Raw genomic sequence first — 22,830 nt, 5'->3', positions numbered from 1 at the left:
TGGGCAACGGTGCTGGAAAGGCTCGTGTTATCTTGGAATTTAGGACGGCGAGTCAATGAATACATTATCAAGACAACTATAAACTATACACTGCGAGACACGTATTTTCAAGTGTGATTCGAGCTTCTTTTCCAGTAACATCATTGTTAAACATTTTTCATTTGGTCAAGCTGGAATATAAGACAAGACACCTGGCTAGATTACATCACGCGACCTCCATAAGCGCTTTTCAATCCCCCTTTTCATAAAGCCAAATCATACATCATGGCGAAGACGGAGATGAAGGGGAAAAGGAGAAAAAGGGAAAAAGACAAAGAACAGGCTTTCCCGCTAACGAGACTGAGGTTTTTCAAGACCAGGCAGGAGAGACAGAGAGGGATGAGGGTGAATCATGAGTCGGAACAAAAAGCAAGCGTAAAACGCAACAGGAGACTAGAAAGACCAATATGAACAAAAATTTTCTTCTTAAACAAACCAAAACACATAAAATAACAGACAAAGCAAGTTGTAAATCAAACAAACCATTCAGCCTAGCCAGTCAATCAGTCAAAAGTGTCCATCTTCAGAACCCAAAGAGTATAAACGATTTCATCTCCAAGCAAAACCCAATTTCCCTAACATACATATTTCACTCGTCGTCATCATCATCCACGTCCATGTCCGAGGTTTCCTTGGGTGGCCGCCCGCGAGTAGGCCGCGTCGCTCGCTTCGCCTTGGCCTTGACGGCCGGCGATTTCCCCTTACCCCTGGATGCGGCCGGCTTCTTTCCGTTGCTCTTGGGCTGCTCGGGCTCGGGCTCTGATTCCTCGTCCTCTTCCTCAGCAGCCTCTTCTGCTTCGGCCTGGGGCTCGGCGTTTTCCGACTCGGAGCCATCGTTGTCATCTTCATTGCCGCTTTCCTCTTGCTCAGATGCATCCTCATCATCCTCGTCATCATCGTTGCCGTAATCCCACTCCGCGACTCCCTCCAACATTTCTTCTTCATCCTCCTCGTCTCCGCGCTCCGCATAAGTTGAAATGGCGTGAGAACGACCGCTACGACGTCGTTCACCCTCTGGCACAGAAGGAGCAGCTTTCTTGGCCTTGATAGCCGCCTTGGGCCTTGCAGATTTCTTGCCAGGAGCCTTGGCTGTCTTCGTCTTTGGGCCTGGCTTTTCTCGGATAACTGTCTTCAGCTGAGTTTTGGATCTCTTCGCTGGATGGTCTACTGCTTCATGTATCGACTTTCGCTTCTGGAGAACAGAGTTAGAAATCAATCGGTAATTCAAATAGACGAGAAGAACTATAACCATACCTTCTTGCGGTCCATTGCCCGAATCAAATCATCCAGTTTCTCGTCCAATTCGTCCGGAATATACTGCTTCTTCGCAATATGTTGTGCAACTTCGCTAGATGGAAGAGCAGTGTACAGCCCTGTAGGCAAACCGACCTTGCCCGGCCAAGCCTGGAAGCTCCAATTCTTCCTCTCCTGAAACCTGCGGACTAATGTTTGAGCGAGGTCGCTCAATACATAAAGATTCTCACTCTTCTCTGGGTCGACACCGTCGCGCGTTTGCTTGACTCTCTCAGCATACTTGTAGATTAACGATATGTTCTGCTCAGTAGCAACTGCGCCCAGATAGAAGAGGAAGTAATTTGCAAAATCCACCAAGTCAGCTGGGTCCGGGCTATAGTCAGGGTGATGAGCCAACAAAGGGATAAGTCTTCCCATGAGAGCCTCCATGATTTGCTGGTTGTTGTCGGCGTAGTATCGAGAGCGTGACCGCAGCCACGTCTCCACACGATTCTTGAGGTCTGGGAAAGGTTCGAATGCTGTGAGAAAGAGGATGGTAAGGAAGCGCGCGCGCAGCTTCCCCCGAGTGAGATAATTTTGCAGCTTATCCATAAAGCGACGGCGCACCTGAAGCTCAGTGTCCTGAACAAGCTCTGCAAGCTTGTTGAAGCTTGCAGGGTCGAATTGGTCATCATATTTCTTGACCGTGCAGAGTTTCAGTATCATGAGACCGGCCATCAACCTGAGACGCTTCTTGTGGTGTTTGGGCGTGTCTTTGACTTTGGAAAATTCACCCTCCGCGACAACAAATGTTTTGAGGAGTTTAAAGATAGGCTTGATACGCTCCTCCGCGTCGGCATCTGTTGATGTAGCGAGAGCTTGGTTGACGAGAATTCGCAGGGAAAGACACTTCGCATGAAGTTCTTCATCCATGTCGGCATCATCGACCCAGGATGGATCTTTCGGCGTGGCTTCGGTCCGTACCTCACGTAGAATCTTCTTTATGGTCATATCGTTGATTGCTTGGTCCGAGTCCATGGTAACGGTCGGTGCCAAGCGCTCTAGCTGACTGATGGTGGCCAGCTTGTTGAGGAAATGGGGCGCTTCGTACTTCCAGTTCGCCATCGCCTTACGCAAGAGGGTCGTAGCCGTCACTTTGCTCTTGTCATCGTTTTTCGCAAGAAGGACGTTGATGGCGTACTTTGACGTTTTGATGGGTACACCATAGAGAGCGTAATTCATAAGAGTCTGCGTGAAGCTCTTGTCAAAGGTGATATCACCCGGATATCTCTTGGCGTAAGATGAATAGGCTTTGAGAATGTCGCCGATGGCAGCATCCTGAGACTTGCTGGTCTCCGTTGGCGCCTTCAGAATAAGTTCTTTCCGCAGTTCCTCCGCATGGGCTTTGAAAATATCGGGATTGCGTTGAGATATGTCATTGAGCACCTGATGTGCTACAGTAGCGAAGCCGTTCTTATCACTCTTGGAGTAGTCCATGATGGTTGCCAGGTGGCTTCGGTTGAACATGAGGCAGCTTGACCGATACAGCAAGGGAATGATTGTATCTAGAGAACCGGCTGCAGAGGTCGCTGAGATTTTCGTAATCAGCTCCGCAATGGCTCGTCTCACGGTCTTGAAGTCGCTTTCGGACTCTATGGCATATTTGACGAGTTGGTAGCTGCGACGCTCGTTGAGCTTGACAAATTTTTGAAGGTCCGCGCGAACCTTTAATGGGTCGGGAAAGTAGGCACCAAGCCATTGAATTGTTTTGGAGAGACCAGCCTTGACCTTTTCCTCATTCGCTTCAATAACGCCGCCGTTGTACGCCTCGCACTGCTGAATGAAGATCTCAACACCCTTGGCAAACTGAGGCTGGCGGGCTTGCATGGCAAAGAAGGCCTTCTGCGCTGCGCTGTCCAGGGACTTGAGCATTAGTAGAATTCTTTCGGCTCGTATCTTGTCCTGATCTGCTTGGCCAACAGCAGCTTTTCCTTGTGAGGACGCAGCCGCGGTCTTAGCACCTTTGCCCTTTATGAGGGGATATTTCAGGGGAATTAGACATTCGAACATGACACGGTCGAGGAGAACATTGAGATCGGGATCGTTGGCGTAGAAAGCATTGATAATGCGTGACGGAACGCCTGAGAGACAGGCAACAACAGCTTCCTGTCCATCTGCAATCTCTCCAGCTCCAACTGCCCAAAGCTTGCCGAGCAGAACCATTGCTTCAACACGCACGGCGGGTTTTCTGTCTCGACATCGGTCTGCTAGGCTGGCAAAGACTGAGCCCTCTTTCTCAACACCACCAATGATGCCAAGTTTGAGGACAATGTCCCGGAATTCGAATAGCTCGATTGCCTTGACAGCTGCCAAACGAACCTTTTCTTCGCTATCATTTAGCTTGTCAACCAACGCCCTTACCAACTCGCTCTCCTCTTGGCTGCTAAGTCCAATTCCACCAGCAGAAGTAGAAAGAATGTAACCAACAGCAGTTACCCAGGCAGTCCGGATAGTACCTGTCTTGTCGTTTTTCCTACCAACAAAGTTGCGGTAAGTTGCCGCATGTGTTTGGGCGAAGGACTGTGGAGAGTATGGCTTGGTGAGAACATTGGCTTCGGCTACTGCTGGACTATCATCCATCAGCTTGATTGGAGGGTATGCGGCAGGATCAAGAACAGGAGGCTGTGGTGGGCCTGCAGCTCCAATACCGGAGATCATGTCACCGAATGTCTCCGTGGCTATGAGCCGCAAGTGTACGTTATCGGCGGACAACTCGGCATCTAACTGAGGAATGACGTTTTGAAGTACAGCAGGTGCTGCTCGCCAAAGTTCTCGGATAAGAAGATGAGCCTGGCGAAGGCTCTTCAGATCCGCTTCCGAGGGCCCTGCATGGGCATCTTCTTCATCCGAGTCGTCTCCGTGGCGAGCACCCCCTGCCGTTGCAAATCCAGAGGCATTGAGGATCACATCGCTGAAATACTGACTAACATAACGTGCCATTTTGTCTGCACATCCATTACAAATAGCCTTGGCCATGACATAGGCCGCTGGCTCTGTCTTGAGAAGGAGCGTTGATTGCTTGCCGTTTTGCTCTTTGTTTCGGCTACCACCACCAGGGGGGGCAGCTCGCAAAAACTGACTGATGATGGCGTCGATGACACTGGCTGGAACGCTACCGGGAGACTCGTCAATCAGTTGGATTAGCATTTCCGTCAAGTGAATTTCGACATCTTTTGCAACCTGTTCCTCAGCTGGTGCCTTTGCGTTTGCAGAAACTCCATCAAAAGTTGAATTGAATAGACGCAGCAACAGGTCGTCGGCTCCATGGATTTCCGATAGCAGTAGAATGCTCTTGACGTCAGTCAGAGACATGAGAACGTATTTGTGTTGGCTGTTGTATGGATTCGTGGGGTCTTGGAGGCTGGGCAGAATATCCTTGATGAATAGACCATACATCATCTACACAAGATCAATTAGCAAAGAAAGATGAGCAAGATGTCGAAGCTAATTTAGCCCACCTTGAGCTGGTCATCCGTGAACGGGGCATCTGGGACAAACAACCGTAGGATATCCACCAAACAGCAGGCAGTGTAGGCCTTGACTCCCCTATCCTTATGCTGCAGCAGATTGCGATGCGCCAGCTGGGCAGCAACATCCCTGAGCGAGCTCAGATCGACTTCGCCCTGCTCAAACTCTGCCAGCTCCTTGGACAGCTTCTCCAGGCGAGTCAGCAGAGTGCCGCTGGGGATTGGCTTTGCAGGCCGCCATGATAGCTCCTCGTTAAACCGCAGACTGCCGTGCTCTCCTTCGTAGCCGCCTTCAGCTTCTTGCGACTCTGCCTCTGGCTCATGCTCCGGCTCAGATTCCACCTCAGCAGCGTCCGAGTTTGCCTCTTGAAGCTCCTCCGGCGCGTGAGACTTTTCCTCCACTGGCGCAGGCGCCGACCGTTTCCTCGTAGACTGTCGAACCATGGTTGCGCGGGCACAGAGATGGCGATGCGTTGCTATCGAAAGGCGGCGAACAAACTATCCCGAGGTCCGCTTGATTGGCTGGTCGCGAAGTCGTTCGTCTTGCTGCGCGCGGGTCACAGCATCGCACAGTTGGAACACGCTTGGTTTGGCGGAGCGAGGAGCAGCTCCCTAGCTCGAGAAGTCGACGACCGGTCTCGGCAGATTTTTTTGCTAATTTTTTATGCACCGCGGGATTGGCGTGAGAGGATGATGCATAAGATGGCGATGTCCGAAGCAACAAGTTTAGAGGGGAGCTCCAGTGCTGGGTTACGCGACGCGATGGGGGAAGATGTTCCGGAGTGGCCCCGCGTCAGCTAGTTGGGCAATTGCTGTGATACGGACAAATACCTGAGTTTATGTGGGTTACCCATACAAAACGTAGGTACCTTTTTTGCGCAATGCTGTAATTTCTACTTCGTTCGTTTTGCATTGTTTATTATGCCCGGGTAAATTAACTGCTACCACTGGTTCATGGTATCGGCCTGTTTCACCATTAGGCTGTTCCTAAGAGAAACTGAGCTTCGTCATGAAAGCATCCGGTCTGGCTGCGTGTTTGAAAGAAGAACTCGCCAGGCAAAAAAAAAAATTGACAACGGGTGTAGAGCGCTGACGGCTCAACAGCCCCTATTTTTCGCCAGTAAGGAGCAAGATGCTCACCACTGTGATGACGATGCTGTGCAGCGTGGTGCGGGTTTCAGCTATTTTTGAATCATGCCTTGAATCGTTCCACCGAATAATGTCAAAGTACCACTGAAATCTACTTGCGGATGCGAAAATGACATCTGACTTACAGGATACTCCTTTGTGGAGAGAGTTTGGTGATAAGTCTCCTGACCTCGTCGAAGCTTTGGGAGAAGATGCCAACATCTTGGTGTACATATATCAATTCTTCCAGGTGATAGAGCTGTTGGAGAATGGCTTTTGAGCCCAATTCCTTTAATGTATCATCCGTGCCAGTATACTCGTGGAGATTGGCTTGACTGGTCTATACTCAGATTAGGGCTGCAAGTAGAAACGGCTGGCTGTAGCAAGTGCCATGTTTGTGCGGCTTTCTTGTGATGATATTTAATTGTTTAGTACATATTCGGTTCTGCTTGTAATTGCCTAGTACTCCGTCACCTCTGACCGGCAGTCTTGTACCTAGCGGGTCTCACAAACTGCCCGTACGATGTTTGTTTCATGATTCGGATATTCACATATGGCCGTGGTTCTGGGACGGTATTGCTGGACTCTGGCGGAGGTTGTTGTATATATGGCTTTGTGTATGATAAATACATTGCAACATTTCAAATTAGGATAAGCCTTTGGCCCTATTGCAGTATTGTTACCGCCAGAAGCGGACTTTGGCCATTCTCAACAACAGAGTAACGGAGCCTGCCACGGGATATGTAATCTCTATTCGTGTTCTTTCTCCAACTTTTACATCAACATTGTACATACTTACCAAAACATCTCTCCAGAATTTCCACCTAACACATTCGTTTAGCAAATAAGTCCTTAGTTGCGACAACTTCACCAACCCTACCACCCTGCGCCTTTACACGGCAAACCCCTTGATGTGAAAGCTTCATGTCTAGTGCGAATATCTTAATGCTTAAGTGATTTTAATCTCATCTATGTGCATACTACCTCTAGATATCTACCTAGTATCTTGAAGTACTACCTAGTAGGTATGTGGGCAATCACTTGTTGCCAGTGCCAGTGCCAAGTCGCCAGTTTGCCGGTCTGGTATCAGCCTCCTCAAACTCCATCCGCCAGCTGCCCAGATAAACAAGCCGCACAAAACTGAAGACGCGTGCCTCGCGTTATTATTTCTTTCTTAAAGTTGTTTGCTGTGCCATTCACTGCAACGTAAAAAAGCAAACGAGAGAACCGTCGACTTCTCCCCCCTTCCACCACTTCTTCCATTTTCTTCACCTGCACCCAACACACTCGTTCGTTTTCTACCCACAACCGCATCCAATTCACCAACGCTCTCTATCTGCATCGTCTGTATCCAAACGTTTTCATTCTTTGCAAAGCTTTTGAAGCTCCTCTGCGCCTTCAGTTTGGTATGAAACCCACCCACCTTTCCCTCCCGTTGTGCCATCGTCACTCCTGTACCACTCCGAACAACTCTTCCCGACAAACTTCCACCACAAACCCGCTGTACACAATTCCCTCGCTAATAAATATTTCTAGTCTCGTAATCCTGGTCACAGAATACTGCAGAAGTAATCCCCAAGTAGGTCGCTTCAGCCTCCATGTCTAAATTAGGCAAAACTGACATTTTCTCGACAGTGGCCAACATGAAGCGCGCGAAGGACTCTGAGAGCGGCATCGCGCCTCAGAAGAAGATGACTACCATCCGAAAGCTCAAGGAGTATTTCCTCGACTTCAAGATTGTGACGGGCGCTGCTATGGCCATTTGCATGCTGTCTGCAGTTTTTGCGGTTACCATCCTCGCGGCTCATTGTGGTATGATACCAGTTTTTTTTCCCTTAACCTACTGCTAAACCGTTCTGACTGATGAAGCTGGCCTAGAGAAATTGTACCAGGGAGGTCTTGCTGTTGTGGCTGGAGAGGCTCTTCCCAATGTCAACCAGAAGCTCGACCGTCGTGGTGTGGATTGCAACGAAACCGAGCTGGCCATGTCTGTTGCCTCTGCTCAGATCGTCACCTACGTTCTTGACGATGGCTCCCTCGCTGTTGTGACTCAGGAACCTCGATCCAACCCAACGATTTCTGTCACTAGCATCCCCATCTCGTGAGTAATTGCAAATACCACTCATTTGAGCAAGGACTTCTTCTAATACCTCTGATGCAGCACTCAAACGGCGACTTCAACCATCTATACCGTCATCACTCCGTCTCAGCCGGCTGTTGTCACCGAAACCAAAACCATGACCACGTCTATCCTCACTTCAGAGGCTCCCGTGTGCTCGGCCAACACCACAGTCACCGTGACCATCACCGTTGTGCCCACTCCCAACAACCCCTGGGCTTCCAGCTCCGTCCTCGGCGATGTTACTGTGACGGCTGGTGCGTCGACAGTCACCAACGTCGACACTGATGTCTCCTACACCAGTGGACTTCCAGATGCCACCATCTCTGGCAACCCGTCGACTGTCACTGACGTTGATGTTTCTGTTACTGGCCTCCCTGATGTAACTATCTCTGGAAACCCAGCCACCGTAACCAATGTCCTCACCGACGTATCTCTCACCAGCGGTCTCCCAGACGCCACTGTCTCTGGTAACCCGTCAACCATTACGGCATTACAGACCAGTTACTCTCAGCCTGCAGAACCCGTCACCTCATTCGTCACAGTCGTCATCTCTGATCTCTGGAGTTCTTCGGTAACCAGCTCAACCCCCACGGATCTGGTGACTGTCACTGCCGTCTCCACCATCAAGACAATTGTCACTACCATTGACGTTGCCCCGTCTCCCATCATTGTCACAGTCACAAATGCTTACTCGGAGCCAGCGAAGAGCACCTCAACCGAAAGCGCAGACAGCTCCAAAGATGGCTTTCAGACATCCCGTCAGAGTACCCTGACGAAGACTGTCACGGCGACAAATGGCCGGCTGGAGACCACCACTACTACCGTCTTCATTCCACCTGTCTTCACCAGCTACAATGGCACTGCGAGCAGCATCCCCGCTGGCACCGCAACGAGTGGTGCCACTGTGCCCACTATCCCCGTTGTTGTGTCCAGCAGCAACAAGGGTATGGAGCCACGCAGTCACTCTGTTTGTTTCCTCATCGTGGTGATTGTAGCCGGCATGTCTATGCTGTGAGAGCGTCTTTGATAGATTCTCCTCGAGGTAATCTTTGGACACTGCTCCATGATAGGATGGCTATATCAAGGGGTTGATTTGATTCTTCATTTTCTTTTTTCACGGTCTCTCTTTTCAAGTTAGGGCATCGTATCTAGGGTTTGCAGGGAACTGGATGAAATATGGTCGGCTGGCCAACAAGCTGGGAACAATCGCTTTGTTTAATAAATCAGGACATAATAGTTGCTTACAGTTAGGAATGGCAAATCAAGTAACTCTGCAATTTGACGACAACGTAGCAAAGTGATTCACTACTTGCTTGGTAAACTGTATGAAGCCCTGTACCGAGATCCTATAGACTCAAGGAGAAGCAATACTTCTTCCACCACGAAAAATTCTTGTCCAGACGCCCCAAAACAACTACTCCCATGACGCCGATATCCCATATCTTATCCTGCCTAGCCATTGGCGGCATTGCCGATTATTTTGATCGAAGTATACCCATGTATATATCCATCTCCCTTCTCTTCAGCTTGGCCCATTGACTCAAATTATGTCAAGCTTTCACGCAGACAATCAGCGCCTTCCAAAGGATCCACGCCATTATCGTGGCGGGCGCGGACCTTCACGTGCTGCCCTGGCCTTCCAATTATCTCTGATGTGACCGGCGGCGTCAGAGAGATCTTTTACCGAAACACGATCTTTGATACTCTCCAGGACACTTGTGACTGTGCTCGTATGATTTGCCTCCTTTTTATCATCTCTGAAGCGGAGAAGACGCCATCTCCTTTGTTCGTCTTGATTACACTCTACTATGCGATCGTTCAAGGGATCATTCAAGCCTTTCAACGTTTCCCATTCCTCTTCAGTGATATAAAGGTCGTCAAACCGTTCGTATTTTTCCGGACCGTCACCCTTGTAAACAAATAACTCTGCTTTGGGTACACTGTCATAATCGACAAACGGTTCAGTAATACCTTCCTTGCGCTCCCATTCGTCGGGCTCGACGGTGGGGAAGGTGAGTTTGAGACGAAGGTCAATCGTGTTTTCTTCTGGAGGCTTCCATTTAAGAATATGGGGGTCAGTGCCGTGTTTGTAAGCCGTGTTCCGGCACGTGAAGATGAGACCATCGTTGCCGTGCTTTAGGTTCGGAAGAATCTGTTTGAACATCATATCGATACCATAGCCGAGCTGGAAGGGCTTCATCTCCATAATGAATGGCTGGTACTGCAATTCGTCTGGAAAGTCCTTGAACAGCTTCTTGTACGGCGTATATAGCCGTTCTCGGAAATAGGCCAGCCTTTTATCAAGAGACCGATCCATAAGCTTATTGCCATCCATCACAAGGCAGTCAAAGACGAGAAATCGAGCTTCCTTGTCCCCATTGGGCAGACTATCCCAGACCAGTTCACCGTCGACAAGTGTTGCCGTGTGAAAAGCGCTGACGTCATTCTCGCGAGGGAAGTGTAGGCTCTTATTGGTGATGAACCAGTAATCGTTCTTGCGGTCAATCAAGTAATGGGCTTCCCCTCCGTTTTCGTCTTCGGTCAAGTAGAGGAGATAGCGAATTCCATCGGACTTTTCGCATACGTAGTAACTGGCAATTAGACGTACATTAGTCGATATGCTCAAAGATCTCAAGTTACTTCTCGCTTGAGACATACTCTTGCCTGGTTAATTCGTCCAGATGTTGTCTGGCAAAACTGACGGGTTGGGCGCCGGGGAAGCTGGTTTGTTGTCTACCAAGCAGCTCGGCAACCTCTCTGCGCATGGCATGTATGAGCTGTCCTTCGGCTTTGATGCCAGGTTCTTCAATAGACCCTATCGGCCCATCTGGTTTGTTGTTGGGCTCCATTACCTGCCTGCCTTCTCAGCCTCTTTCGATGAGCGCGTCGATGACCTGTCGTATGGATATTGCCAAGGGGAAGGCGAAGGAGGATTGACCAATTAAAATAACAGATTTTTAAAATTGCCACACGCCCTCAGCCTCATGGAGCATTGAAGCGCACCTGAGGCCGGACAGCTCAAGAGCGTCGGGGTTGGCGTGATAATATCTGGTAGACAGTAAGTTGGAACTGGGAAGAGCTGCAGCGCGCGCGGTCTTAGGAAGACGGCCTCTGGCTTATCGATAAAGGGATGAGCAGATGGCCATGCAAATAAGCCGCCCACGTAATACTGCCGCCGCTGCACTGAGGCCGCTATTATTATTTTATGGCAAAGGTTAAAATGACAAAAGAGGGATGATTTTTTTTTTTTTTTTTTCGTATTTGCAGAAGTTTAAATGCGTTTGTATAAAGTTAATAGATTTGATCCCATACTTGTTTGTGGCTTAGTCTCCATGAAGGAGAACGACCTATTCTAGGACCTGAATAGGCTTACTAGGAGGCAGTTATTGCGTTGAATGGGGTCAATGCTCTTTGCAAACAAACTCTCTATATTGACAAGATTAATGCTATCTAGATATAACGCACCGTAACATTGTTTCACACATATATTATTCAGAGTAAATTAATACGATTCAAGTCGCTCTTGAATGGCGCGCATAGCGCCCAATAGTAATAACACGGCGGCAACATTTCAGATGACGAGTCTATCTTCCAAACTTTCCCTCATATTAGCAATATTCCCGTCATGAATAACCGTCTGGACACGCTAATTTTCATCTATTTTGTCGACCTCCGCCCGGGCCTCCTCCCACTGCTGCTTGCTCTTGCGCGCCCACTCAATCTGGCTTCTGGCATACGCCAACTGTAGCGATTGTTAGTATCAAAGTCTCCAAGAATAGAGTTGGCTACGTATGCAGTGAATTCAGCTTCTGCTGTGGCTTACGTACCATGTATCTTCGCAAATCATCTTCTTTATCCTTCTGGAACCGTTTCAAATCATCCAGTACGCTTGCACTGGCCTCCTTGACATCCCTCTCAGAAGCTACCTGGGCTTGTTCTAGCTGGCCAATAGACTCGCGTGTCTTTCCGATCGTATCTCTGCGGGTTCGTTCAGGATCCACGTCCACGACACCCTGGACTGCATGACGGATCGGACCAAAAATCTTGTTTGTTATGGAGTTTGTACTGGGCATCTTTCTGTGCGTGTTGCTCGCACTTCTCTCGGGAAGGCCTTGGCTTGCAGACGGGGGTACTGATGGGAAGTCACCGTGCGTGGGAGGGAAATCAGAATCTATCGATTCAGTGTCTTCTTGGCTTCCATCGCGGCGGTGCTGAGTAGGAGGCTCCCTCATGCTTGCTGATCGTTTGGGCGGGGGTGATATTTGCTGGCTGTTGGAAAGGTACTGTTCGATGCGTCGCGCTTCTGCTTCACTGCGCTCCAACTGATCCAAAAGAGCCCTCTTTTTGTTGAGCTCATCGGTTGTCATGTCCTGTTGCACGCGCTTGAGAACTCTATACCGCAAGACGCTTCTAACCACTCCCGCAAACTGGGCATTTTCTCTCATTGGTTCTGCGAAGCTTGCACCCAAAGTACCTGAAAGTTCCTCGGTTGCAATGTATGATGCATCAGCAGCCTGGCCTATCCGTTCGATGGCTGGTCCCAGGGAGGGGGCTTGTTCCGAAAGGGCAAAAGCATTGTATCTTGATCCTAGCTCGCACAGATCGGCCGCAAGAGAAGACAAGTGGCTGAGAGTTCGACGGTTGACTTTCTCCATGGGGCCAGTCAGAAGTTGCTCTAGCTCTTTGATCGAGGCTTCATAGGAAATAAAATACGGGTCAAGCTCTAACTCGCTGAGCTTGGATGCATCTGTTGGGAAGCGCTCGATCGCATGCGCTGCGCCTTGAATGACAGAAGCGCTCAGGTCTTGGCCAGTCCCGGACGAGGCTTTGAGTTTCGATGAGCTGGAAGGAATCGGAAGAAAGTTGTGCGCGGGGGTTGGATTCGCAGTGTCCAATGGAGGTGCCTTGAGGACAGACTTGGGAATGGAAGCAACAGGGTGGGCATGTAAGACCTCGCTCTACCGTAGCATTAGCAACAGACAAAACATCTGATTTATATCGGGAAGAAAGAGGGAGCGCATTACCCAGCTTGAATTTGGATCGAGAAATCTCCACCAGACTCCGTCCTCTCTTACGGCATCCATTCGACGGCAACGGTTCAAGAAGACCATCAGCATGCGCTTTCGTAAATCAATGATTTGCTGATCCTGTTTTGCACTCGTGGGATTCGCGGCATAGTCGGCCATGGTATGCTTTTCTGGAATGGGAGGAATGACAAGGGTCGGATGAAGACGGGTCAAGGCATCTCTCAGCGAGGCAAACTCAGAGTAACGGCGGCGAACTTCTAGATCCTAGAGATGGTGGTCAGAAAGACAACAGCACAGAGTAATCGAGCGCGACGTACCCCAGTTTTAATGGTATACACAATGTATCTCCCTCCGCTCTCCACGCTTTTACCCGCATCTGTGATCATAATGGGCATGTTGGGATTTTCATAGAGGATCTGCTCAATGCGGCTGTTGTATCCGCCTGGCTTCCGCCGTGGTGGAGTGTCCTCCCTGAGGACATCTTCCTCGTCGATCTGCCCAACGCCATGGCTGAAGGGCGGACGAGGTGATTGAGCATCATCGCTCCCAGTTGACGGGGTATGGGAAGCCTCGAAAACTCCATCTACAGCGTTCAGTTCGTGTTAGTTTTACCCTATGTCTAGCCGCGCCCGGCCATGGACTCGCTTTTGAGCAGGCGACCCAGCAGCGCTCCGAGCGACGAGGTGCAATGGACTTACAGTCTCTGGAAGTCGGCGAGCTCGGGATTGCCGACGATGAGGTCTGCGAATCCCGGCGATCGAAGCTTGATCCGTAAGGATTATTGTCCTCGTCGTTCCACATGATGGCGGCGCTCTCGATAGAGGTCTGTGTATGTGCGGATATGGCTCTTTGGAGTCTGCGCGGCTGAAGACAAACACCAGAACTATGCTCTGGACCGTCGTGAGCTCTGGGGCAACTGTGGCGCGGGGCGGAGTCGGTTAAGCCGCAGTGACGTGGGGTCGAGATCAGGGAATGTGCAGGAAAAGCGCCTTGAGGGCTGTCGCCATTCTCTGGGGAACACGCTGGAAGAGGTTTTCAAGGGAGAGCATGCAAGGCTTCGACGATGATTGCAGGCAGAAGCGGAGAGACAGTCTGGCGAAGCTCCGGCGGTTTCTGAGGTTAAAAAGAAGCCCTGCCACCTTGATGACGATACTCCGCGCACGGACCACCTACATCACCAGGCACTGCAACGAACCTGTTCTTGGATGTACCTCGCCTCGTACTTCATGCTGTTCATGTTCCGCATTCAACCCTGCGGCAAATCCCTGCATCCAACATGCAGGTGCCGACACTTCGTTTCCACATTGGCTTTCATTGCTCAGAGAACCGTATCGTGAAATGGAGCTTTATATTATCTATTTCCATGAATGCAAGATACATATATATCTAGGAAACTAGAGTCAATCATCTATTAGGTTCTGTATCGGCCGTGCTCCGTTTTATCTTCGTCTTGAGCGCGGACATCGCTAGCACCAACACTCCATACCATGTTGCAGCTTGACGAATCTCCTTAGACACCTTTGCATGCCTATTCGCATCACATTCTCTTAGGCAAGCATGAGAAAGGACTGTTTAATTTATAGTAAAACATCGTTGCTTATTCCGGCATTAGTCATTGTCTACAAAATGAAATCTCATCTCTAGCTACGCTGCGACTGGTTATGCAGGAGTATCCAGACATGTCAACTCTTCAAACGATCTGGAAATGAACCGTGCCACCTTGTAGAATTGCAGCCAAAGCCAAACAACTCAATATTATTCAGTGCTAAGCTAAACTTATCGTACTTCATAATCCTTGCAGTCATACTGATTTCAATGACTTGCGACGGTGATCGTCATATAACTTGACGCCCATGCACGTTATGAAGAAGGCTCTGCTCCTATTTCCTTATAAGAGCGTGGCTGACTTCCCTCTCTAGGAGGCATCTCATAGTCGTCACTATGGACCGTGGCGACATCACTCCGGATGGACAGCATGGAATCGCTAGAAGTATCCAGATTGCACACCATAGATGAAATTTCATCTTGCTCTTCGAGTGGCTGTCCTGAGTCTCTTGCTTCCTTACGGTTAATAGCTTGCACTGCATGATCATCGAAGTTCGGACATGAGGCTGAATGGCGGATATTGATATGTGTGGGCGGTAAAGGCTCCAAGGGCTCTGGAGATGGAGAGCTTGCCACAGTAGATGCCACCCCAACTGGTAAAGTAAAAGCCCTATACAGCCTCTGCCACCACGTAGGATGGCGCATTGGAGACTCATTACCCAAAGGCTGGACTTTTTCTTGTTGAGTTTCTTCTGCTTTTGGCCGCTCAGAGGCTACATCATCAGAAGGCTTGGGTCGAGGTGCTTCAAGTGGTCGAACTATCGGGGCTGGTAAATAAAGGTGAGGACTTATGACGCCGGGTGGCTGAATTGTGATGATTTGGGGCCTAGAGAAGAAATAAACAGGGGTTTGCTGAGCAACTCCGTACTGTAGAACGGGAGGTGGTTGCACGAGGTGCGATACTGGTCTTGTAGGGCCGTTGGGGTTGTGATGAAGCTGTCTATTCCTTTGTCCGCGAGGGACATTGTGCGGCTTGATTTGGTTGCCGGTGATTCTCGCTCTCCCCATATAATACATCCAAACTATTGACAAGACGATAACGACAACGACGATGGAGAATATAATGCCAAAGTGTGTAGCTGAACTGAGGCAGTGCCATCCTAGGCAGGAGTCAGATCGGCGACGAATATCGTAACCATGTCCTTTCCCCTCGAAAATTTGCATAACTGTAGCTGTAACTGGCGAGTTAAAATGTCGAAGCAACCAAGGATGTAATTTGCTGTCTACTAAGGATCGTTGTGGCTGATTCTCTTCATGGCATAGGCGGCACTGGAATGTAAACACTGGTGTTGAAGCAGGCAATTGCAGCGATTCTCTTAACTCAAGAAGGAACAGGGAATGAGAATGCCAAGTTTCAGTATCATGATTGGATTTTAAGGCCACAGAACCCCAGGAATTCTGCTTCGGCGAGCGCTTCCAGCTGGCTACCGGCTGGCAGAGCTTAGACCGTCCTCCCCAGAGCAGTTTGCGTGATACTGTGAACGACCATAAGAACAGATTTGTGAAAGACGTCGAGATACCACTGGCTCAATGTATTGAATGTGTGGCTAATTGTTTATCAATGTTAATGACATGATTAGATGATAACAGAAGATAGATGATTGTGTGTTGTGACATGTACTGGTAGCATCTGGATGGTCATCTACTGGTATTTTCTACATCTTGGCAGAAACACAAGAATGTCGGCTAACTTTTCTGCCATCTTCTTAATTGTCCATAATAGCATATTTTGTAGTCTGAGGTTAAAAACAAGCCTGAATTGCTTTGGAAATTGGCCCATTGATGTAGGATAAAGTTCATGTCAATTTGAGACTGTACCTGAGTATCTGGTAAATAGGTAGAAGCCAGTGTCTGAGTTAGGGGTTCAGAGAGAGGCCACGTGTTTGTCCGGGACACTCTTGTGCGCTGCAAAGTCATAATTCATTTCGATGCATCTATTGTTGCGAGTTGTATTTCACGTTCTATTTAACTTTTACAATCAATGATATCATTTATGTGAACATTAAACATTGTTCTTTCGAAGCACGCCGAAGTGACTTGAAGTCTGCCTACATCGCTCATTGTCCAATCAGGCTGCGTCACGGGGCGCACGGACCACTCTCGACTTCCCTGAGCTATCCATGGAATTTCTGGCTCGCCTCATCGTGATCAATCCCAAACTCGCGATATCAAGCCTTTCGGCAACTCCTTCTCGACTCTCAGCCACCGATTCATCCGCACTCGGCTGACAGGAATTGCCATGATATAGAGAAAACTGATGAACCTTTTGCCAGTCACCTCCGAGGCGCATCACTAGCTTGTCGAACGCGTTCCTGCGATCTCGCCGTACTTCAAGCAGCCCCCCGTCTCCCCATAGGCATTGAATCGGATCTTCAGCCATGGCGGCTCTTCAAAATGGCGCGGCGAATGGCGCAGCAAACGGAGATGCTTTAAAGGCTCCTACTAGCACCCGATTCTCCGAAATCCCCTCCGCCATCGATATCCCTGTCCAGGGCGACCAGGAAGACGAAGCGGTCGAAATCGATCTGGAAGATCTTGTTGATGATCCCACCGAGCTGTGTACTCTATTCGAAAACGAGCATGCGGCAAAGACATATTGGATGACCGTCGCGTTGGCGTATGCGAAGCAACGGAAAATCGACCACGCCATCGAGATGCTGATTCGAGGCGGCAACGCCATACAGAGCGGCAACCCACGCGATAAAGTTAGCATGATTTGCTGTCTCTGTTGGATGTACTTGTGGAAAAGTCGAGAAGCTCCTCGTGTTGCGCCTGACGGTGTTCATGTATCAGAAGCCAAGACGAAGGAGTACTACCTCCAGCTTGCAACGTCATCCCTGAATGACGCTGCACGTCTCAACCCATCCTTCCCACCCATCTTCCTTGCTCGTGGAGTTTTGCTTCTGCTCAGAGCTTCCTTGCAAGGCCCATCAAAGACAGCTGGAGGCCTAGGGACGGAGAAGAGCGAGCTTCTCAAGAACGCTGCCAAGGCCTTTGATGACGCCCTCCGAGTCTCTCAGGGCAAGAACATGCTGGCCCTGATGGGAAAGGCTCGCACCCTGTTCTCCATGCACAAGTACCCCGAGGCATTGTCTACATACCAAGACGTTCTTCAGAAGAGACCTGACTTGGTGGATCCTGATCCTCGTATCGGCATTGGTTGTTGTTTCTGGCAACTTGGGTTTAAAGAGGACGCAAAAGTAGCCTGGGAGAGATGTCTAGAAATCAACCCCGACTCCAAGGTTCCTAACATTCTCCTTGGTCTCTACTACCTCGACGCTAGCGGTCACGTTCCAGTCAACAGCGACGAGTTCCTCAAGCTTTACAAAACGGCCATGATTGAATACACTCAAAAATCATTCAAACTCGATAAGGAGGTCCCTATCACCTGCTCCACCTTTGCAGGTTACTTCCTGTCTCGAAAGGCGTGGGATAACGCAGACAAGTTGGCTCACAAGGCTATTCAATACACTGATGTCAACGCCGTTGCCAGTGACGGATGGTATCTGCTCGCGAGAAAAGCTCACTACAATGGTGATTTAGAGCGTGCTAGCGACTACTATCGTCGCGCCGACGATGCTCGTGGAGGTACCGAGACTGGCTATCTCCCAGCTAAGTTTGGTGTTGCACAACTGTCTGTCATGAAGAATGACCTGGGAGAGGCCAAGCTGAGACTGGAAAAAATCATCCAGCAGTCTAAAAACCACGAAGCCATGATTCTCCTGGGGACCATTTATGCGGAGGAAATATTCACTAGCCAGAACAGTGACAGCAAGGAAGATAGGTCTGCGGAAATGAAGAAGGCAATTGCTTTGCTAGAGGGTGTCAGGAATTCTTGGAAGGATCCAAAGAAGGCCCTATCACCTGACGCTTCCGTCCTCCTAAACTTGGCCCGACTATATGAAACGGAGAACCCTGAAAAGGCCTTGCAGTGCCTGCAGCAAGTTGAGCAGCTGGAACTCGAGCAAATCCCAGAGTCAGAAAGGCCAACGGATGTCCCCGAGGCTGATCTTCAGGCGGCTCTTCGCAAGTTTCTTCCACCTCAGCTTCTGAACAACATTGGTTGCTTTCACTCTCAGGCGGAGAAGCACGATCTAGCCAGCGAGCTGTTCGAGGCTGCTCTAGGTGCGTGCATGAGGGCTGGTGAGAAGGATCCCACAATGGACACCGATGCCTTGGTGACTACCATTAGCTTCAACCTGGGCCGAAGCTATGAGGCTCGTGGGCTGACGGACAAGGCTGTCGAGGTGTACGAGGGCTTGCTTAACCGTCACGACGATTATACCGATGCACGCACACGGCTTGCGTACATTAAACTCAGGAAAAACCCAAACAAGGAAGGACCCGACGCTGTGGCAAAGTTATACCAAGAGAATACAGCCGATCTGGAAGTTCGAGCTCTCTATGGATGGTATCTCGGAAAGGTCCACTCCAGAAAGCGCCCTGCCAATATTACCGAGGATCACGAATTTCGTCATTACAAGCATACGCTACAAAACTACGACAAGCATGATAGGTATGCCTTGGTCGGAATGGGTAATCTATATCTCCTGCAGGCAAGAGAAATGCGACGTGAAACAGACTCAGACAAGCAGAAGAGAAGTGCAACGTATTGCAAGGCCGTTGAGTTTTTCGAGAAAGCTCTGTCACTCGACCCGAAGAACGCGTATGCAGCTCAGGGCATTGCAATCGCTCTTGTGGAGGACAAGAGAGACTACAAAACGGCTCTCACCATTTTCAACAAAGTTCGAGACACTGTCAAGGATTCTCATCTATACGTAAACTTGGGTCACATCTTTGCTGAGCTGAAGCAATTCTCCAAGGCCATTGAGCATTACGAGATTGCTCTATCTAAAGATGGCAAATCAAATGATCCAGTTATCCTCTCATGTCTTGGCCGCACTTGGCTAAACCGAGGAAGGGTAGATCGAGATGTGGACTCGTACATTAAAGCCCTTGAATGTGCCAAAAAGGTAAGCTTATTGCTTCGGTTTCTAGTCACAATACTAACAAGGACTCACAGGCACTTGAAGTGGCTCCGGATCAAATACATTATCAGTTCAACGTTGCCTTTGTTCAGATCCAGCTTGTGACAACAATTCAAGGCCTGCCTGAGAACAGACGGACGGCTGAGCAGCTGGAAGAGGCATCTGAGGGTCTCGAAGCCGCCATTGAGTCGCTAGATAAGATTGCTGCTCATCCCCAAACGCCTTATCCCAAGCACGATGTCGAACAGCGTGCTAACATGGCCCGCAACACGCTCCGCAAGCAGCTTGAGAGAGCGCTTGGAAAGCAGAAGGAGTGGGAGGAGAAGAATAAAGAGAAGATCTCGGCCGCCAAAGAACAGCGAGAGGCCGAGATGAAGAAGCGTGAAGAAGAGCGGCAAGCAGTTCTAGAGAAGGAGCGAGAGCGACAAGAGAAGATCAGGAAAGAACGTGAGGCCATTGCCGCGCGCGATAGGCTCCAGGCAGAACAACGAGCTGAGGAGGAACGAGCACGACAAGAGGCGGAGATGACTACGGATGAAGAGACTGGCGAAAAGATTAAACGAAAACGCAAGCCAGCACCACGCGCCCCTGCTGGCGAGGGCAAGCCGAAGAGGTCATCGAAGAAGAAGAAGGCCGATGCGGATGAGGATGAGGGCTCTGAGGAAGAGAACCACACCAAAAAGAGACGCCGCCTTACTAAGCGGGAGTCTTCCAAGTTCAAGTCGGCTGAAATTGTGGTTGATTCCGACGAGGAGGCCAACGAGGATTACGATGACGATGCTCTCGAGCGCGCCGAGAGGAACCTGGACAGAGACGAGACGCCTCTCTCCGAAGCCGACGAAGAGACTGCCGAAAAGATGGACGTTGATGACGAGGACAAGGGCCGCGGCGAAGGAGACGACGATGAGGATGTTGATGCTCCCCGAAGCCAAGCCAAGAGGAGTCGCAGAGGCCGTGTGATTGCGGAGAGCGATGAGGAAGACGAAGACGCGGAGCCTAGCAGTGCTAAATTAGATGATGGCGCTGCGGCCGCGGATGAGGATGACGAATAATCATAATCTAATCATTGGTCTTTTGCTTTTGCTTCTCACGCGGTTATTGAAGGGGGAGAAAGGGGTTTTGGTGATGAGGGCTGGGACACACAAATTTGTACATGTATACTACTAGCTTCCCTCTGATACAGTGGGAAATGCGCACCCAAAAAAAGGAAAATAGCGATTTGGTTTTTTTAGATAGTCTGAGGAAGAATTAACATACTGGCTTTATAGATACACACTGGGCACTTGTCATGTTTCATTAGTGGGCATGCGTGATGTATTCTATTCCCAAAAATCCTAAAATTCCCGGGCTTCTACCAACTCGCCAGGGATGTTATTACATGAACCCATTTTTAACATTTTTGAGCCAGCGGTCTATTAGATTGTTTGCATCAGAAGTGCTTCACCGAGAAGTCTATGGGAAATGCACCTCTGCCAACTAAGATATCGACGCCGCACATAACACCGTTTTTTTGTTTAGAAAGCAAAGACTTGGTCCTCGAGCTTGCTGACGGGACGGGCCTTGGAGAAGCCGAGACTCTCGGTAGCCTTCTTCAGACCACTAATCATAGGAGGGGGGCCACAGAGCAGAATCTTGACATCGCTGGCGGGCTTGGGCAGCCATTGCTAAAAGACTTGTCAGTACCAACTCTAGAATCATACTTGTTTGGGAAGCGTACAGTAATCATGTCAGCGGTAACGAAGCCAACACCGCCGGTCCAACCTTCCGGAGGCTTGTCGAGCACATAGTGAATGCGGATGTTGCTGTCCTCCTTGGCCAGGGCGTCGAGGTCCTCCCTGAGAAGAATGTCCTGGGCAGTGACGTTGGCGAAGATCAGGTCGACCTCGGTCTTGTCGCCGGTAGCACGTCCACGAACAATGGCTCGGATAACCTGAAGCATGGGGGTGATGCCCGTGCCTCCAGCAATCATACCAAAGTGGCGAACCATGTTAGGGGTGTAGACGAAAGCACCCTTGGGGCCACGGACGCGAATGGTCTGGCCAACCTGGAGGGAGGCCATGTGCTTTGAGATGTTACCCTGGGGGTAGGACTTGATCAGGAGGTCGACAAATCCGGGCTGGTGGTCACCAGAGATGGGGGTATAAGATCGGACAATCTCCTTGACAGATCCATCAGGCTGAGGAAGATGGGCGCCAATGGAGATGTGCTGGCCGATGGGGAGGCCAAGAATGCTCCGAGGCGAGGGCAGCTTGAATCGGTAGCTGAAAGTGGCGGTTGTTAGATCTACCGAAGCCAGGCTCAAGAAACTTTCAAGATTCAACTTACATGGCAACATTGTGGGAGATGATAGTCTTCTCTTGGAGTGGGAATTCCTGGAAGACATCCGGCTTCAACACCTTCTTGATCTCTGTAGTAAAGATAATTAGTTGAATCCAAGAAGTGCAGTGCACATTGAAAACATGTGACCAAGCCGGGTACTTACGGAAGCTGAAGTAGTTCCAAGTGCCGAGGGCAATGGCGAGAAGAGCGGCATATGGAGTCCAGTCGATCTTGACAATGGCAGTACCGACGACAAGGAGAGCAGCGGGGATGTAGATGTAATCAATGTACTGGCGGGCGAATGCGCCCTCGTCGACTTTGGCGGCCATGGTAGCGATGCGGAGGGCAAGAAGAACAGCTCACAGCGTACGATATTTATCGTCCAAAGGTGGGACGATGCGGGACAATTGGCCACGGAGGGGCAGCGCGAGCTCGGGGTTCAAAGGGCTGCTAGTGAGCAATTGACGATGGCCTAGAGGGCGATGAGGCTGCGGCCGGCTGCGAAGCTCCACGGCTGCTCTAAGACGCTTCCCGCCAGTTGAGTCGCCTTGAATGCTTGGGCCTGGAGAAAAAGACGAGGCTTGATAACACGTCCAAGGTAGGAAATTTTGGCGGTGACAGGACAGGGCTCGTTCTGCCGTTGAGCTGGCTGGGGCCGTCCCCAACGAAAGACGGCCCGCCAATCGCCAGCCGCGCTGTCGGCAGAACGAATGATCCGGGACGTCCATGCCATTCTCCGTCTTACATCATCGTGCCACTGTTGCACTGTTACCTGTTCTACCACCTGAATTGCGACCTTCCTTCAACCAGGCCCTCGACTCGACCTCGACCAGGCAGAGCTG

At 50.0% G+C, this 22,830-nt stretch overlaps 6 protein-coding genes across 6 annotated transcripts; 2 read left to right on the top strand and 4 right to left on the bottom strand.

Moving 5' to 3' along the window:
• Positions 1–628: 628 nt before the first annotated feature.
• On the bottom strand, positions 629–5,243 carry T069G_07155 (uncharacterized protein; the record flags this gene model as incomplete). Its single annotated transcript, XM_056174365.1, has 4 exons — positions 629–1,231; positions 1,294–4,325; positions 4,386–4,731; positions 4,791–5,243. The coding sequence occupies 4 exons, from the start codon at positions 5,241–5,243 to the stop codon at positions 629–631; spliced, it is 4,434 nt and encodes a 1,477-aa protein (XP_056027944.1).
• Positions 5,244–7,570: 2,327 nt separating this feature from the next.
• On the top strand, positions 7,571–8,032 carry T069G_07154 (uncharacterized protein; the record flags this gene model as incomplete). The annotated part of the gene is made up of 2 exons (XM_056174364.1): positions 7,571–7,739; positions 7,797–8,032. The coding sequence occupies 2 exons, from the start codon at positions 7,571–7,573 to the stop codon at positions 8,030–8,032; spliced, it is 405 nt and encodes a 134-aa protein (XP_056027943.1).
• A 1,614-nt stretch (positions 8,033–9,646) lies between these two features.
• On the bottom strand, positions 9,647–10,898 carry T069G_07153 (mRNA capping enzyme, catalytic domain-containing protein; the record flags this gene model as incomplete). Its single annotated transcript, XM_056174363.1, has 2 exons — positions 9,647–10,640; positions 10,708–10,898. The coding sequence occupies 2 exons, from the start codon at positions 10,896–10,898 to the stop codon at positions 9,647–9,649; spliced, it is 1,185 nt and encodes a 394-aa protein (XP_056027942.1).
• Positions 10,899–11,695: 797 nt separating this feature from the next.
• On the bottom strand, positions 11,696–13,877 carry T069G_07152 (PX domain-containing protein; the record flags this gene model as incomplete). The annotated part of the gene is made up of 5 exons (XM_056174362.1): positions 11,696–11,791; positions 11,877–13,007; positions 13,074–13,340; positions 13,394–13,659; positions 13,775–13,877. 5 exons carry the CDS (start codon positions 13,875–13,877, stop codon positions 11,696–11,698), a joined length of 1,863 nt encoding a protein of 620 aa, XP_056027941.1.
• A 3,182-nt stretch (positions 13,878–17,059) lies between these two features.
• Positions 17,060–20,721, top strand: T069G_07151 (uncharacterized protein; the record flags this gene model as incomplete). Its single annotated transcript, XM_056174361.1, has 2 exons — positions 17,060–19,654; positions 19,705–20,721. 2 exons carry the CDS (start codon positions 17,060–17,062, stop codon positions 20,719–20,721), a joined length of 3,612 nt encoding a protein of 1,203 aa, XP_056027940.1.
• A 462-nt stretch (positions 20,722–21,183) lies between these two features.
• Positions 21,184–22,317, bottom strand: T069G_07150 (oxidoreductase FAD-binding domain-containing protein; the record flags this gene model as incomplete). The annotated part of the gene is made up of 4 exons (XM_056174360.1): positions 21,184–21,333; positions 21,387–21,930; positions 21,995–22,076; positions 22,152–22,317. 4 exons carry the CDS (start codon positions 22,315–22,317, stop codon positions 21,184–21,186), a joined length of 942 nt encoding a protein of 313 aa, XP_056027939.1.
• Positions 22,318–22,830: the final 513 nt, after the last annotated feature.

The sequence above is a fragment of the Trichoderma breve genome, chromosome 4 (genome assembly GCF_028502605.1).
Source record: "Trichoderma breve strain T069 chromosome 4, whole genome shotgun sequence".
NCBI lineage: Eukaryota > Fungi > Ascomycota > Sordariomycetes > Hypocreales > Hypocreaceae > Trichoderma > Trichoderma breve.
This window is presented reverse-complemented; position numbering and strand designations above follow the sequence as displayed.